An 18,020-nucleotide genomic window follows, 5' to 3' on the forward strand; every position below is an offset into this window, starting at 1 on the left:
ATTATATATTTCACAATAGCACGACCTCAATGTCAAACACTGTTCTCAATTAAAACAGTATGCACAGTACGCAGATACTGTAGATTATGAATCTCTGCAAGGATATGTATGTTTTACATTAGTCTACAGGGTCTGGCGCTGTATTATCCTAATGAGCCTAGGGATTTTACAGTTAAAGGTTTTTACATTGAATTAGAATTACTGTGACAATGCTACTGGCATATGCAATTTGTGTAATGGAAGCATGCACGATGTATTACATGTACTGTTTGTATGACCTTGAGGTGCCTGCCACAGGGTGTAGGGATGAACTGCACCCCTGCTCTTTCAATGAGCTCTTTCAATGAGAGCATGCATTCCGTATGGTGATGGATTAAACCCAGATCTTTTGACTGGGTGTGATTTTTGATTGATTCAGATGCTCCGTCCATCACCACCCCCTTTTGTACCGCTTTTGGCCGCCATAAGTGTGGCAGGGTATGCTCAGACGTGAGTCCCTTGCTCACTGTGCCTGTCAGAATTCTCCGTTGCTAATCCCCAGGATTGTATTGATGCTGTAAAGGGGCCCTCCTCTAGATCATCCCAAGTCTGGCACTAATGTTCACAGACTGTTAAGGAGATCAAGCGGGGGAAAATAGGTCCGGAGGGGAACAGCTGGGCTGCAGGAACTGGAGACCTGTAAATATACAAAGCACGAAATAAGTGGCACTGTCACCCTAGTACTATAATACTAATCCAAAAAGGTAAGCTATACATGTCTCACCTGTAATACTAAACAGGAATGCAGAATTAAGAGAGCAATAAAACGGGCCTCTTCTCATTCCCCAGGTTTCCTAATGGAATAGATAATTGAGAACACACTCTTACTGGACTTCCCAAAAAAAATGACTGCTAAGAAATCAGATAGAGAAAATAGGGACACACCTACCCTATTCGGAATGAGGAAGAACTGGCTGCCCTTAGGACTTCTATTACAGTCTTCTATCACTCTTCTCCATATAACGTACATATGAACCACACATACGTTCTGGTTCGTTCACCAAAAGTTATCCATAATCCCCTCCGAGGTGGAATAATACTATAGTATATCAAGTATCAACTGTGTGAGAGTAGATTAGTTCAAACACCATAGATGCAGCAACCACCACGTAATCATGTAGTCAATACTTAAAGTTCTTCTTGTAAACAAAACAAAAGAAAGGCAGCCCAGCACAAACTAACGTAAAGAAACGTTTCTGCTGCAGATACGCCTCTGCAAACAAGAGCAAGTATGATAAGCCTTCAGGAAAATAGCACCCCGTCTCCCGGTGCCTGAAGGAAACCAAACGACCCCAAACCTTCAAAGGTCACTTCCGGTTATAACCGGGGAGACAGCACACAGTACCCAGTAATTCGATCCAAATATGAACCCCCAGGAGAAAACCTGATTCGGGGGTTCCCTCGATGCGGGCGCTTCCTAAGCCCCACCAAAGTTCTCCGCAGTAGACACCCACGGAGCTCACACGATGAAGGCGCTTCCGCAGCCCCACCAAGTAATCCGTAGTGGAAAGCACAAAGTACAAACAATGCGGGCACTTCCGAAGCCCCACCAAGTAATCCGCAGTGGAAAGCACAAAGTACAAACGATGCGGGCGCTTCCTAAGCCCCACCTCTCTACTACGATAAACCAGGAATTCAGAACAAAACGCTACTGCCATATACCAAGAATAATCGGCAGCGCGTCTATCAGCTTGTTCCCTATTATGCAGTTTCCTGTCGCCTAGCCTCATATTGACGCGACGCGCTAAGGATCATGGGATTAGTAGTTTACATCCCGTAAATCACTCAGACTGCAGGCAGTGATTTACCAGCGGCCAGGAATCCTGACAGTGCCACTGGATTCAAGCAAGCCGGGCTGAAGACGGCTGGAATGCCAGAAACCGGTCCTCGGAAGCTTGTTTCCGGTCCAGGGAAGACATGGCTTGACAGTTCGGGCTGGACTGTTCCCATGAGGCACAGGGTCAGACTGATTTGCATATAGCCATGTCTGAACTGGGGTGGCAGAGTGGGCTAAAGAACGGTGATGGATTAAACCCAGATCTTTTGACTGGGTGTGAGTGTTTGATTGATTCAGATGCTCCGTCCATCACCACCCCCTTTTTGTACCGCTTTTGAAAGGTATAGGCATGCGACTTGCATGTCTGTTACAGTTCCTGACGGATGTTGGATGGACTCCGGTTCGTACTACATCGGAATCAGGCCCTTAGTGTGCACAGTCCACTCCTCCTCCCTGAGCCACCAGCCCTGCCCCACCCTAACCCAGACCTGCGTAACGAAAAACTAAATATTTACCTTGTTATTATAATTTAATGTTTCCCTTTTCCGCTGTTCTGAGAGGAGTGGGGCGACGCTCCTCCGCCTTAGCGAAGGAGCCGCCTCTGTTACTGGACTCAATTTACATAGATTCTTCAACAATTTAACAACCACGTTTACCTCTCCTAGGGAATCTTGGAAATATCAGAACATACTTCTGGAGAAACATGTATTTAACCTACAGCAATGGGGTATTCAGGATATGCTGCATGTATTTTTTTATCAGTCCCAAGATTCTATATCAGCAAAAATATTAGGAACCACATGTATTAAGCATTTTTGCGGTCAGAAACAGCCTATCAGTCCGTTTCCAACTGCAAAAATGCTTTTATATATGTATGAAACATAAATTGCGATTCTGTAACAATTTGCCGAAATGCAATTTGTGTTTGCGATTCGATATTTGGAATGGCCGTGTTTAGGGCGTCCCTTCCAAATACCGACTCTGAATGGGATGTATGAATGTTTTGTAACCTAATTACGGTCGCAACACGTTCATATCTTACCTACCCCTTAAAGGCGGTATGAACCCATTCGGAAATGGGAAGGAGTCCCCAGGGGGGCGCTTCCCCTTTGAGAATGGAAAAATATTTGTATTTTATTTTAAGGATCACTGCCTTCTCTTAAAAAATGAAACTGAAAGGTTAATTCCTTCTTTTTAAATGTATCCCATTTTCATTTAAGGAAAACGGGCTGTAATTTTTGAAAAAAAATAGACTGCTTTAGTTAAAAGCAATCACAGACATGGTGGTCTGCTGACCTCAGCTACCATCCCTGTGATGGCGTATACTCCTAATGGATTGCAAATTGCCACCTACCTCATTGATATGCATAATTTAGGTAGGTCTATTTGCCACCAATTAGGAATCGCTAATGAAACAAGAGTTTCATACATTAGAAATAGTGATTAACTAATTGCAATTCAGAAAAAATCGCAATTAGGTCATCACTACTTGAAATAATAATACATATGGCCCTTAGTTACGAAGTATGTTCAGATTTGCTAATAAAAGAAAAACTGCAGATGTAGCGGATCTTCATACTGACTTGAATTAATTGCCAACTTTTCTAGAATGTACAATTATTTTAATTGTAATCTTGATATGTTCATAATGGATACTCACTTTTATAATTGATTTATATACTTTAAAGTGTATATGTGTTATCCTGTTGTAGGGTGTGTGTGTGTGTATGTTTGTAAGAGAGATTTGTTTCAACCTCTACATGTATTACACTGTATTGGCACTGTTTGAATTATAAATGAGTACAGTCCTATTATAGGCATTTTTGTGCTAAATGTAGGTTTGTTTTTATTTGGCGTTCCAGGTATGTAACAATAAAGGAAACTGTCACTGCAATTATGGATGGGCTCCTCCCTACTGTGCTGTATCCTCGTTTGGTGGCAGCATCGATAGTGGACCTCCACCATGCAGCACAGATTGTGAATCTCCACCATCTGGTATGTACCAACTGTAAACTTACCTAGTCTGAAGCCCCCTCACTTCCTATCCGTGTGTTTTTGAGTCCCATTAACCTTCACACCTGACTTCTCATTCCTGTTTCTTTCAGTCTCCCGATTCTTATGACCCTTAGTCTCCTGCTCCCCGGCTCCATCAATCTCCTAAATCCTGTTTCCTTTAGACACTGTATTACTGTGTCTCTCAGACTCCTGGACAGTGGATCCTTCATCCCTGCATCTCACAGACTCTTCATCCCTGACTCCTTCAAACTCCTTGTACGTGTCCCTAAAAATGTCAGATCCCTGGATCCCTCATACTTTGATTCATGTGTCCATCAGTCTCCTGATTCCTGTATTCCTCGGTCTCATGATTCCTCTGTCATTCAGACTCCCAATCCCCATGTTCCTCAAATTTCCTGAGATTTGCAACCCCTGTCTACCTGAAACACCTGATTCCCTTGTCCATCTGACTCCCACTTCCCCACCCCGTACGCAAACCTCTGGTTTCTGTCTCGGTTAGACGTCCTAGCCTTGTGTCCCCAGGCTGCTATCCCCTGAATCTCTCAGACTCCCAATCCCTGTTTACATCCCCATTCCCTGTACCCCTCAAACCCTTGCTGCCTTTGGATTTATCGTATGAATCACGTGGGCTGCGGATACTAGCATTCTTACACTGTTGCCCCCACATTAGATGGAGTTTGGCATTGAGGGCAGCAAGTCAAACCGAGGGAAAGCAACAGGGGGGTCTATCCACCTAGATCTCAGCAAAACTGGACTGCACATCAGCAAACATTACTTCAACCACATCTTCACTCTGCACACTGCTTATTAGATTGCTTCAAGTGAAAAACAAGCATTGGCAAAGCTAATAGGTCTTGCCTATGCAAGAGCTATTGAATTTGGCAACATGTTTTTGCCATGTTGTACACCAGCATGGTTGCTGTTCAGCCTCGCTAAAAGTTAGTGGCATGGAGTATCCTAGAGTGGAGTGGGGGGAGTAGAGTGTCGTAGACTGTTTTTGTTAGAGTAGAATGTCGTAGAGTGGAGTTAGGAAAGTAAAATGTTGTAGAGTTGAGTAGAGAGGAGTAGAGTTCAGTGGTTGAGTGACAAAGAGTGCCGTAGAGTGCAGTGTTGTAGAGGGCAGTGTCGAAGAGGGTAGTGTTGTAGAGTGCAGTGTCATAGAGTGGGTTGGCGTAGAGTGGAGTGGGGTGGAATAGGGTGGAGTGGGTTGGAATAGGGTGGAGTGGGTTGAGGTAGTGGGTGGGGTGGATTGGATTGGAGCCGACTGGGGTGAAATAGATTGGGGTAAAGTGGGTTGGATTAAGTGGAGTGGGGTGGATTAGACAGGGTGGAAAGGATGAGGTAGATTGGATTAGAGTGGGTTGGATTGAAATGGGTCAATGTAAATTGGATTGGGGTGGACTGGAGAGGGGTGGGGTAGATTGGTTTGGGGTGGGGTGGATTGGATTAGGGTAGAGTGCTTTGTAGGGGCGAATTAGAGTAAAGTGGAAGGGGTAGATTGGGCTGGACTGGAGGGGGTGGATTGGATTAGAGTTGGATGGATTGGATTAGAGTGGAGTGTATTGGACTGGAGTTTGGTGGATTAGATAGGAGTGGGGTGGATTAGAATGTGGTGGGCAGGATGAATTAGACCAAGTGGGGTGAACTGAACTGCATGGTGGGGTGGATTGGAGTAGAGTGGGGTGGATTGGACTTGAGTGGAGTGGGGTGGATTGAAGTGGGGTGGGGTTGTTGGAGTGGACTGGAAGGGTGAATTAGATTACAGTGGATCCTTCAGCCCTGTGTCTCACAGACTCTTCATCCCTGACTGCTTCAAACTCCTTGTATGTGTCCCTCAAAAGTCGGATCCCTGGATCCCTCATACTTTGATTTTTCTGTCCATAAATCTCCTGATTCCTGTATTCCTCTGTCTCATGATTCCTCTGTCATTCAGACTCCCTATTCCCATGTTCCTCAAATTTCGTGAGATTTGCAATCCCTGTCTACCTGAAACACCAGATCCCCTTGTCCATCTGACTCTGAATTGGGGAGTGGTGTGGTGGACTGGAGTGGGGTGCGTTGGAGTGAAATTGTGTGGAGTGGATTGGATTGGACTGGAATGGAGTAGGGTGAACTGGAGTTGGGTGGACTGCAGTGGAGTTAATTGGAGTGGGGTGGATTATTTGGCGTTGGGTGGGGCCCAATGGAGTGGGATAGACAGGATTACCGTCTGCTGGATTGGACTGGAGTGAGGTGGATTGGATTGGGGTGGGGTGGGATTAACTGGATTGGGGTGGGGTGGGGTGGATTGGACTGGGGTGGATTGGGGTAGGGTAGATTGGTGTGGGGTAGATTGGAGTGGGGTTGGTTGGAGATGGGTGGTTTGGACTGGGGTGCAGTGGAGTAGGGCATATTTGAGTGAGGGTGTTTAAACTGGGATCCCTGGTTGGTTGAGGTATGCACCCAGGCCAGGCAGGAGCCACCACACTAGTCAGGGTAAGCTAGATATACAATAAGATAACCTGTGCTCACCCTCTGGTAGATTAGCCCAGAGCAGTCAGGCTCATCTACAAAGGCAATGTATAAAGTATTTGTGCAACACGCACACACAGTAACACAATGAATACACCACAAAAAGTCTCCACATAGGTTTAGAAAAATAGAGAATATTTATCCGATCAAAATAAGACCAAATCGACGAAACTCCAATAGGTAGAAGTCGAGATAAAGATTACATCAAAAATAGGGCTTAGAAGTCACTAGAGGGTCAAAAGGTTGTAAAAGACTGGTGCAAATCCAAAGTTCAGGATGACCGCAAAATATGGCAGACCCTCTACAGGACCCAGACAGGTCCTGCTGAAGAAATCCCTTGACGGTGCTATTCACGATGTCAAGTCTCTACTGCAATGTTGTAGAGTGCGAAAATGGAGTCCCACATCGTTGTCGAGCTCCTTTGAAGTAAATGCAATCCATCGAAGCCGTGCTGAGCTACGTCGTTGAGCCGTGTCAGCTGTGGATTCTTCTTTATCGAGCAGCCTCTGCATTGGCGTCGTTATGCTAGGCGGCAGAATTTCTCAAGCAATCGATGCAATGTGTCAGTTGTTGATCAAAACTGCTGCAGAACCCACTTTTGAGACCCAGAGGGAGTAACTTAGGCAAGGGAAGGACTCACAGAAAGCTGAGTCCAACAGCACCAGCAGAAGTGTTTTATGTCCCTGAGACTTCAGTAGAACAGGAGGCAAACCAGCAAGCCCTTGGAGATCACTTGGAGGGAAGGCAGAGTACTTCCAGCAGAGTCAGGGAGCATCATGGCAATAAGCAGCAAAGCAGTCCTTTCAGGAAAGCAATCCAGTTAAGTCCTTTAAGCAGCACAGTACTCCTTCTTTTTTAAGTTCAGAAAGATTTTATTACATTTTAAGACAAAAGGAAAAGGAATAAGTACAATACAAAAAAGAGGAAGGAAGTTACAAGCGTAAGCGATCAAATAACCAATATGAAATGCAATTAATCATAATACGCAATATTAACATATAATAATACAAAAAGAATCGCAATTAAAGAGGAAGGGTAAGGATGAAAGGGAGGGAGAGGGGATGGAAATAACATGTCATAGGAACGTGAATTCATAAACTACAGTTACAGTAAAAATGTAATGTAAAAATAGAACATAAGAAAATGTATAACAATATCATTGCAAAACATATGAATCAATAGGAGACCAAAACGATTGAAATGATTGTGGATTATGAGTAACGCCTTTAAGAGAAAGCTGCGCACCTCTTCTCGTAAAGGTAATCCATGACCACCAAGCATGGACTGAAAGAGAAGAAGCATCTTTCCAACAGAAAGTAATGGATTTTAAGGCAGCTGTGATTAGAAAACTAAACAATTTTGCCTCTGACTCAGAAAGGGGATGAGTTAGGGCAATCGATTTGCAAATTAAAAAATTAAAGGAAATATCATCTTGTAAAGGTAAAATTTTCAAAATTACATTCCATACTTCCAACCAAAATTTCATAAAAACTGGACACTCAAATAACATATGGCGAAGTGAACCAGGGCTAGCGTTGCAGTGCCAACAAACATCAGAAAGTAACAGTTTTGCATGGAAGAGACGTGATGGAGTCCATAAAGTGTTAAATAAAATATAAGCATTGGTTTGATAAAGGGACACTGGGAGCCAGCCAGAGGTACTGTCAAGCCATATAGAGGACCATGAGTCATCTGACAGGGAGATGGAAAGTTCATTGTTCCAAAACGACAAAATAATCTGGACATTGGAGCCCTGTGAGGAGGAGAGTTTTTTATAAAAAACAGAGACAGCTTTAGGGGAAGATGTTACAGCTGTGAGGTAAATTAATAGGTCATTTGTGGTGGAAGAGGGAATACCATTGGGGAAGGAATCCAAAATAGAGTTACACAAAAATTGATATTTTAAAAGGTCAGTAGCTGGGATACCAAACTTTAACTGTAGCTGTTCAAAAGGAATAAAAGCATTACCATTAAATACATCTTTAAGATATAATATTCCTCTTGAAATCCAAGAGGGCCAAAAGGAAATGTTTCTGTTCAATCAAGTAGCGCACTGTGCCATAAAGACAAGTGGACTGTGGAGAGTAGGGGTAATTCAAAATTAGAATCTAAGTCATTATTATCAATCTGGAGGACTTAATGATAGAGGAAAGATGAACAACCTTCGCTGTGGATGACATTGACATCAATGAAGGTAAAGAAAAGGGCCGTACAATGGATGCTTCAATATCCAACCAAATTGGAGGTTTTACCATATGTGAAGTATTAACCAAAGGGCACTCTGCTTTAAGATAAAAGCTTTATGGTATAGGTGAAAATCTGGCAGGGAAAAACCAGCACGGGACTTAGGAATTTTTAACTTTTTGTAAGCAATACGAGGGACTTTGTTAGACCAAAGGAATTTGGACAAGAGTGTGTCAACAGTTTTATAAAAACTGAGAGGAAATTGGGTGGGGATCATAGCTAAAGAATAAAAAACTTTAGGCGCTATATTCATTTTTATAGATTCCATTCTTCCCCACCAAGTGAGATGAAGAGCAGACCACTTGGACGTTTTGTTTTTAATGTAGTCAATTATGAAATCAGAGTTAAGTTTTAATGTAGCTGGCAGCGATGAAGCAAATAGAATACCCAAATATTTAATTTTGGTTGATTGCCAAAGAATATCTGTGTTCTGGAGCATCTCAGAGGTACAGAACATATTTAAAGGAAAAAATTCAGTCTTGCTTACATTTAATTTGTAACCTGAAACCATAGAGTATTGAGCAATAATGTCTAATAGGGAAGGAACAGAAGAAAGAGGGTTATTAATAAATAATAAAAACATCATCGGCATAGGCTAAAGTTTTTACCATAACATCATTGATCACAATACCCTGAATGTCATCACAAAGGCGAATATAATTAAGAAAAGGTTTAATACCTAAGAGAAATAACAGTGGAGAAAGGGGACAACCTTGCCTAGTTCCTCTAAAGAGAGGAAATTGATTAGAAATTTGACCATTAATGAACAAACGAGCAGAAGGGGCAAAATATAAAGCAGAAATCATACGAAGAAAAGGGGCACCAAAATCAAAAGACAATAAAGTTTTAAATAAAAATTGCCAGTGAATCTTGTCAAATGCTTTTTCTGCATCTAAGGCCATCACTCCTGCAGGGGAAGTAAGGTGAGAGCTTTGTTCAATAATATGTAGTAGAGTTCTATTGTTATTAGCGGAATATCTATTTTTCATGAAACCAGATTGATCTGGGTGAAAAATGGAATGGAGGACAGGAGCTAATCTAGTAGCAAGGATTTTCGCATAAAGCTTACAGTCCTGATTTATTAGGGAAATAGGGCGATAGTTAGAAACTAAGGTAGGATCTTTATCAGGCTTGGGCAGAACAATGATTAAGGCGTCCGTAAAGGAGCCTGAGATAGTACCAGAGGAGCTAAAGTGAGAGAAAAGGGTATTCAAATAAGGGAGAAGATGAGATTGGAATTCTTTGTAAAATTCTGCTGGGATACCATCCGGACCTGGGGATTTATTCTTGGGAAGTGACTTAATGGCAAGCAGAATTTCTTCAGATGTAATTGGAGAATATAGACCTATTCTATCTGATAAGGAAATATGGGGTAAATTGCACTTATTTAAAAAAGAATCAATTAAAGATTCAGAGCAGGTGCCAGGTTTACTATAAAGGGTTGAATAAAAACGTAAAAATTCTAGCACAATATCATTATGAGAAATAGCCACTTTGCCTTGAGATCCTCGTATTGAGGTAATCTGAGTCTTATGTCTTTTAATTCGTAAGTAATTAGCAAGGAGTTTTCCAGATCTATGGGTATTAAAACGAAATTTAGCATTTGACTTGGAGATTGGACTCCTGCTCTCTGACTAAGGATTTGCAAAAAAACGGAGTTTGGTCCTGGGACCGAGGGTCAACTGGACCTATAATATTGAAAAGACAAAAACAATGCTGGCCCTCAAGGTAATTTTATCTCACTATTTATGAGAATGCAAACAAGGGAAAACCTATTGTTTGTATGGGTTATTTTATTTGAACCCTTTTAACAATTTAAATCATTTTGAAAAACATTTTCACGGTGAGAAAAAACACTAATTACAGACATTTACACTATATACAGCTATCATACACCAATCAATAACAAACATATATACAGATGAGTCCACAGTTATATACAAGCTTCTTTTACAAGAGAAAAAACAACAATTTTATCAATGCAAATAATCAATCTTTGTGAAACTTCAAATCATTAGAATGCCCCATCAGGGTCAAAAAACAGAAAAAGGCAACACTAAATTGAATTAGAACTCTTCAATCAGTTAAAGTTGACAAATAACTGTTAGCTTCGCTAGATCAAAGATGCCTATTTGCCGTTTTGCCGACACGTTTCGAATCTGGAAACAATCTCAGATTCTCTTCAGGGCTCTCAATTTAGTGTTGCCTTTCTCTGTTTTTTGACCCTGATGGGGCATTCTAATGATTTGAAGTTTCACAAAGATTGATTATTTGCTTTGATAAAATTGTTGTTTTTTCTCTTGTAAAAGAAGCTTGTATATAACTGTGGACTCATCTGTATATATGTTTGTTATTGATTGGTGTATGATAGCTGTATATAGTGTAAATGTCTGTAATTAGTGTTTGTTCTCACCTTGAAAATGTTTTTCAAAATGATTTAAATTGTTAAAAGGGTTCAAATCAAATAACCCATACAAACAATAGGTTTTCCCTTGTTTGCAGTCTCATAAATAGTGAGATAAAATTACCTTGAGGGCCAGCATTGTTTTTGTCTTTTCTCTGACTAAGGATGGCATTAAATTTACAGCGGAGTTTTTGAAGTGTAAATTTGTACTGGGGGTCATTAGAAGAGATAAACAAACGTTCAAATTTAGCAATTTGCTTTTCCAAATGCTTAATATTAGCGTTAAATTGTTTGTTTTCATGAGCCATAATGGAAATAGTGGTACCTCTAATGTAGGACTTAAATGCATCCCATCTGGTGACAATTGACGTGGAATCTTCAGGGTTGAATAAAAAATAGTCTTGTATAGCCTGCAATAGTTTAGGTTTATGCTTATCAGTAAGGACAATGCTCGAGTTCATACGCCATCTATTTTGTTTAGTAAAAGTAGAAGAGATATTTAAGACAAAAGAAATTAAAGCATGGTCTGAAATATCTATAGTGCCTATAACAGGATTTGTAGCTGACTGAAGTAGGGAAGGTGAAATCAAAAAATAATCAATCCTTGAATGAGAATTATGGGGATTAGAGAAAAAGGAAAACCATTTTTCAGTGGGAAAATGTAATCTCCATACATCAGCCAGTTTGGTTGTACTAAGGAAAGATTTAAAAGCATGAAAAACTTTAGGGGGTCTAAACTTGGTAGTAGAAAGTCTATCAAGTAGCGGATCAATGATAACATTAAAATCCCCTCCAACAATCAAAGGAACTTGTCCCAACTTTAAAACTTCTGTAGCTAAGTTAGACCAAAACAAAGGATCATCAGCTGTGGGGCCATAGATATTAAGTAAAAAGAAGGTGGAATCATGAATTTTAACTTTAACAACAATAAATCTACCTTCTGTATCTGTGAATTTATTGATAATCTGACAGTGTAATCTCTTTGCAAAGAAAATCGCAACCCCATTTTTTTTTACCAAGGGCAGGTGATGAAACTATAGTGTCTACCCACTTTTTTTCATATATTGTAAAATGATATCATCAACATGTGTTTCTTGAATAAAACATATATCAGCTTTAGAAGCACCCAAGTAGTCTAAAATTTTCGTTCTTTTAACTGGATGTCGCAATCCTTTAACATTAAGAGAAACAATTTTAGCATCATGAATAGTAGCCATGAAGAAGTAAAATGAGGATGAAAAGAGGAGTTAAAAGAAGAGAAGAGAGAAAACAGCCATGGAAGAAAAGTAACTCTATGTAGAAAGCCAGAGAAGGTAGGGAAAGACACAAAAAGGAAGAAACAGAAAAGGAAGAAAAAGCTACAAACAGGGTACATAAATAAGGACACAGAGACGCACACCCGTTCCACAAGCATGGCCAAAAACCGTTGGAGCCCATGAAGAAAAAGGAATCGCCAGGAATGCTCAAATTAAATGCGTTCAGGTAATAGGAGCTTGAGTATCCATTGATGACGATGACGAAGACGAAGCTTGTTGGTCCAGAAAAAGTCTTAGGTCTTCAGGACGGTGAAAAGATTTTGAAAAGGTGTCTTTCCAAACTCGCATTGTAGACGGATCAAATAGACCATACTTAAAACCAAGGCTTTTCAATTGTGGACGCAGAGAGGAAAATTCCTTGCGAATAGCGACCGTTTCTTTAGCAAAGTCTTGATGGATAAATATTTTGGAGCCATTTACCAGAAGCGAAGGAATGTCTCTGGCTGCTTTCCTTATGAGGACCAAGTGATGGTGACGCAAGACCTTGAAAATCACCTGCCTGGGTTTAGTATGGCGTGGATTCCTGTGTGAGGGAATTCTATGCGCTTTGTCCACTTCAAATTTTTCCGGGAATTTAAGATTTAGAAGACCAGGCAGCAAAGATTCTAAGTATAAGCGACAGTCGGAGCCCTCAACTTCCTCAGGCAGATTAAAAATGCGGAGATTATATTGTCTATTACGGTTCTCCAATTCCAATAATTGGTTATGCATTGGTACTATCTGAGCCATCAAAGGTGTAAAAGCGTCGAGTTTGGTTTTATTGTCCTGAATTTTAATAGTATTATCGGAGACTTTCATGGACATGGACTCCATATCTTTGCGAACATTTTTCACTTCGTTTGCAATAGTATCAGTATTCATGCGCAGCGCTTTAATTTCCTCCAGTATCAGAGTAAGTGAAGGTTCAGAAGTTTCAACAACCGTAGACTTTTTGGGGGAGGAGACACCTGCTGCTTCCTTTTGTTGACATTAGAATTTTTGTTATCCATCTTGAGGAGGAAAAACAACTTTTTGCGTCAGAAAAATGTAAAATACCAAATCCACCTCAAAAATTTAATAAATATGAGGGAAAAGGGTATTAAAAGCTCCAGAAGTACTTGAACAAAAGGCAGTGCATGAGTTAATGTGAGCCGTGGGAGTGGCTAGGCCCAAGCCAGGCCCTTTCTTCAGAAGTGCACCGCCCCCTGTGCTGAGGCAATCGGCTGAATCGGAGCAGAGGCAGGGGAGAGGAACCAGGAAGCAGGCAGAGGGGTCCCCACACGATGAAAACGCCCCAAATTGACAGAGGAGGTAGGGGGCCGGCATAGGATGCAAGCGCTGCGGTAATTAAGCAAACCTTGTGGCAAAATCGTCGTAATTCAGCTCAATAGGCTGACGAGATTACGGAGCTCCGGTGGCGGCGGTCATCTTGTCGACGCGCTCGTGCGTCACTAGCACAGTACTCCTTCTGACAGAGGTCCAGTTCAATATTCAGATGTGTCTGATTTTAGGGGGTCAGAGACCCAATATTTATACCCAAAAGTGCCTTTGGTGTAGGGGTGACTTCAAAGTAACCCTCTGAAGTGCACGAGGATCGCTGTCAACCCAGTCCTATCTGCCAGGCTAACATTTGAGGGTAAATCGATGCTTTGTGTAAGGGCAGGACACAGTCTATTCAGATGTAAGTGTGAGCCACCTCTCCCCTTCCTGCCCAGGAAGATTATCAGAATGTAGATGAGTCCTCTGTCACACCCAGCCTTTCCTGTGTTTGTTGCTGTCAGACACAAAGAGCATAAGTAAAAAGAAATGTCTGCTTTCTAAAGTGAAAAAATAAGAGGAGAAGCTGGTTTGCACTCTAATGCTACAAACTTAATACACAATTTAACGTGTTCCTCAAATAAACAGTCTAATGTGTGCAACCTGTAGAGAGGCTCTACCCAGCCACCCAATTCAAAATGAAGACAGTAACTAGAATGCATGCTCTAGACACAGAATGCACGACTATACTCCACTACAAGAGTGGAAACAATTTTTGACGCAACAAAATAAAACTTTTTAACTATGCAAGCAGCAAGTTGACTGTGCGTGTACATAATTTTAAGCAAAATGGCCTTCAATCAACAAATTTGCTCGTAAACTTCATCTTGCTCATGTCGATTTAATATTTAACAAAAAAAGTCTTGAAAAGAAATATTACATATGAAAGCGAATCAATCTCAACATATATGGAACTGATTGTGTGGCTCATCCCAGTGCATTTCGGGCATCCTCAGTCGACTTTTGTCAGGGGTATCTACATTCAAAAACATATTCAATAAATTCAGTGTCATCATTAAGTATTTACAAAACTTCCAAGAAAACAACCTCCAAGCCTGCGGGACATTCAAAAAAAGCAGGAACACAAAGGAGGCTTGTCTTTGAAAAATGTGTGTAAAAGAAAGTACCTCTGAGAGTACCCAACAAAATCCCAAAGCAATCCAGACTGAGGCAATAATTAGAATGAAAAAAGTGATGAAAATAATAAAGCGTGAGAACATGCTGTTTAACAAAGTAAAGCTGATGAGTATGTGGAAAAACAGCTGGCGCGCCTCGTCTGCACCTGTCCATGACCCGATTGTGACCAGTGCCAGGAACCATGGACTTCCGAACTACCAACCCTACAACCCAGCAGCACTCTACACACTCAATCCAGATCGCAACAACTACTGCAATCTAGCATCACCAACCGACACCCACGGACCCTTCAGCTGTCACCGCTGCCGCCACTCCTGCAGCACCGCCAAGACCAAGGATCCAGCACAACCCGCCCGCAACAACACGACTGCACCAAAAACCCTGTAATGCATCCTCCTCAACGTCCGATCCCTCCACAAACATGTCACCGAAATCTGGGACCGCCTCAACAGCACCACCCGGCTGTCGCATTCTTCACTGAAACCTGGACTAACACCACCTTTGGACATGACAATGCCTTCGCCATTCCCCAAGGATAGAAGATCTCCCAGAAGGACCGCCCCTTCCGCCATGGGGGTGGAATCGCCATTGTCCACAAATCCACACTCCGACTGAGCACACTTTTCGACAAGCCCACATACCTGATGGAACACCTACACTTCAAGATACAGGCCAGCCCTACCACCGCCCTCCGGGAACCCTCATCTACCGACCCTGCGGACCATTCACCAACTCCATTGCGTACAGCATCACCTCGCAGGCCATCGTATCCACCAACTACACCTTGCTGGGAGACCTCAACTTCCACCTCGACAACCAACAAGACCCCAACACCACATCCCTCCTGGACAACCTACACAACATAGGACTCCGCCTGATCGTGACTGAGCCCACGCACTCAGCAGGACACACCCTCGACCCTACCTTCACCAAAGGAAACTCCATCACTTTCAGCTACACCACAGAACTCCCGTAGACAGACCATCGCTGCATCCATTTCACCTTCAGAACACTCACCATCCACAGAACCCAGCATCTTCTCCCATGCAGAAATTAGACAAAAATCACCGACAACCAGCTCACCACCTCACTCGGCAACTCCACCCCAACCATCATGGACAACAATGACCCCAACACCACAGCCCGAACCTTGCACAGATGGATATCCGACTACATCAACACTATAGCCCTCCTCAAGAACAACAACACACATGCCAGAAAAGCCAGCTGGTTCACCGCCGAACTCCGAGAGTGCAGTTGCACATGCTGCCACCTCGAAAAGGCATGGAGGAACTACCAATCTACAGAAGTTAACAGCGAACCAGCGCTGAAAACAAAAAACTTGACAGGACCATAACAGGAATGTAGAATACATGTTTGACAACTGGTACACAACAAAGAAGACATCAGTAGGAACACAAATTTACAAGGATACACTCACCCAAATAAATTACAAAGATGCACTCACCCAAGTAAACAGCAAGAATAAACGGAATACTCACATCCGTGTAAATAACAATCAATGGGATACACTCATCTGTGTAAATTACAGGAATACCTTAACCCGTGAAAATAATCAAAATGAAACAGGATGCACTCATCTGTGTAAATTACAGGGTTACCCTCACCTGTGTAAATAACCAAAATGAAATGGGATACACTCATCTGTGCAAATTACAGGGTTACCCTCACCCGAGAAAATAACAAGAACGAAACGGGATACACTCATCTGTGAAAATGTCAGGGATACCCTCACCCAAGCATACAATAAGAAATTACAGGGATACACTCACCCTAAAGCAAAACAAGTCAAAAAAACACTGAATTACACTGTGCGCATAGGGAACGCACAATAGCTAGTGTTGCATAAAGAATAACTACTAGGAGATAGGGGTCCCAGTGTAGACATAGGACATTATACACAATTCAAAGAATTAATCGTCAAAACAACAAATTGATCCGCAATGTTTTAATTCACAAAGGGATAGAGTGTAGTAGATATACACAACAAATTAAGCGTATTGGTGGTTATACAGTGTCCCGAGGAGGAAGTGATCAAGTGAGGATGAGGAGGTGACAGGTATGAAGTGACGGTAAAATCAATCAATCGAGCAAAACAGTATTGGCAGTTTTATACACAAACAAAAAAGCCAAAGTGTTTGGCAAATTACATTAGATAAACATACTTCACAGAATACAATTAATGTAAGATGGTGGCGTGAAGTTGACACAAGAAGAGTAGTTGTCGACGTTTCGACCCTCTTATCAATGCAGGGAATAGTTGAACCCTTGCTGCGGGGTCTTCATCAGGACCAAAAAGGGGGTGGGGCAGGTAACCTAATCAGGGTGGGTACAAGGAAATGCTGTTACTGAGGGGGTATTATTCCAGCCTCATAAGTAATCACATAGGTAGAAGTGCATTAATGAAGAGATCGTTGTTGAGTGGATTAGTAGCCACTCATGCATAAAATAGTGAGTCAAATATTATTATGTCAGTAAGATCATACTTTCATACTATTGGAACCTTACAAGTAAGGATATCATTAATAACATAAACGTTAACGTTATTAATGTGTTGGTTAGATCTGCATACAAAAGGACATATGAGACATATTGCCCCTTGATAGTGTAACACAATGGGATCAAATCTCATAAATTTAGAGACCGACCCGAGCGTGAGGGTCAGAGAACTGGCACGTGGGGTGGGGAAACCATTAAGTCAAGGTAAGTGACACACATAGGTAATCAAACGAGGGTACCTGAGTTTAGTCGAGGTGGAGTTAGATTAACAAAGTTCTGTCGACAGTGATGTTCGTCTAGGATGTGTCTGCAACAGAACATATATATTAAAAATGTGCAGCCGACTAATTCAGGTCTATCACAACAGCTTGGGGAGGAACAGGCTTACCTGTTGGCAAGGGTTATCAAATTAATCGTTAATTGCGACGTAGCCAGTGGATGGACAGCGCCTGAAAATAAGACAGGCGGACTAATTAATATCCGAACGCACCGAGTGGTAACATGTTAGACAACACATTTATAGATACCAGCAATCTGGATTCAAAACGCTGTCGCTTACCGTCAATGTAGACAGAGTAAATGCGTGTCCGTTACCGGGCCGTCTTTCTTCCAACTTCGAAAACGCGGGAGATGAATCCACGGTAATATCTATGTTGGGGAAAGCGGGGAACCAATTAGTAGTTCTCCCAAAAAGTGAATTCACCGGCAGGTATGGCACGGTGTGGAGAAGGGAAACTACTTACTACTGCCGAGTGAATCG

The 18,020-nt window shown here is 41.9% G+C and overlaps 1 protein-coding gene across 1 annotated transcript in view; it reads left to right on the top strand.

Annotated features, from left to right (window-relative positions):
* LOC147669001 (disintegrin and metalloproteinase domain-containing protein 9-like) overlaps positions 1–18,020 on the top strand; it is a gene marked incomplete at its 3' end in the record, with an annotated part of 870,311 nt that overhangs the window by 807,342 nt on the left and 44,949 nt on the right. The window contains exon 16 of the mRNA XM_086948294.1: positions 3,679–3,811. Within this exon, the coding sequence (XP_086804420.1) occupies positions 3,679–3,811 (133 nt within the window). The remainder of the gene's footprint in view (positions 1–3,678; positions 3,812–18,020) is intronic.

This window comes from Lissotriton vulgaris, unplaced genomic scaffold (assembly GCF_964263255.1).
Source record: "Lissotriton vulgaris unplaced genomic scaffold, aLisVul1.2 SCAFFOLD_840, whole genome shotgun sequence".
NCBI classification, from domain to species: domain Eukaryota; kingdom Metazoa; phylum Chordata; class Amphibia; order Caudata; family Salamandridae; genus Lissotriton; species Lissotriton vulgaris.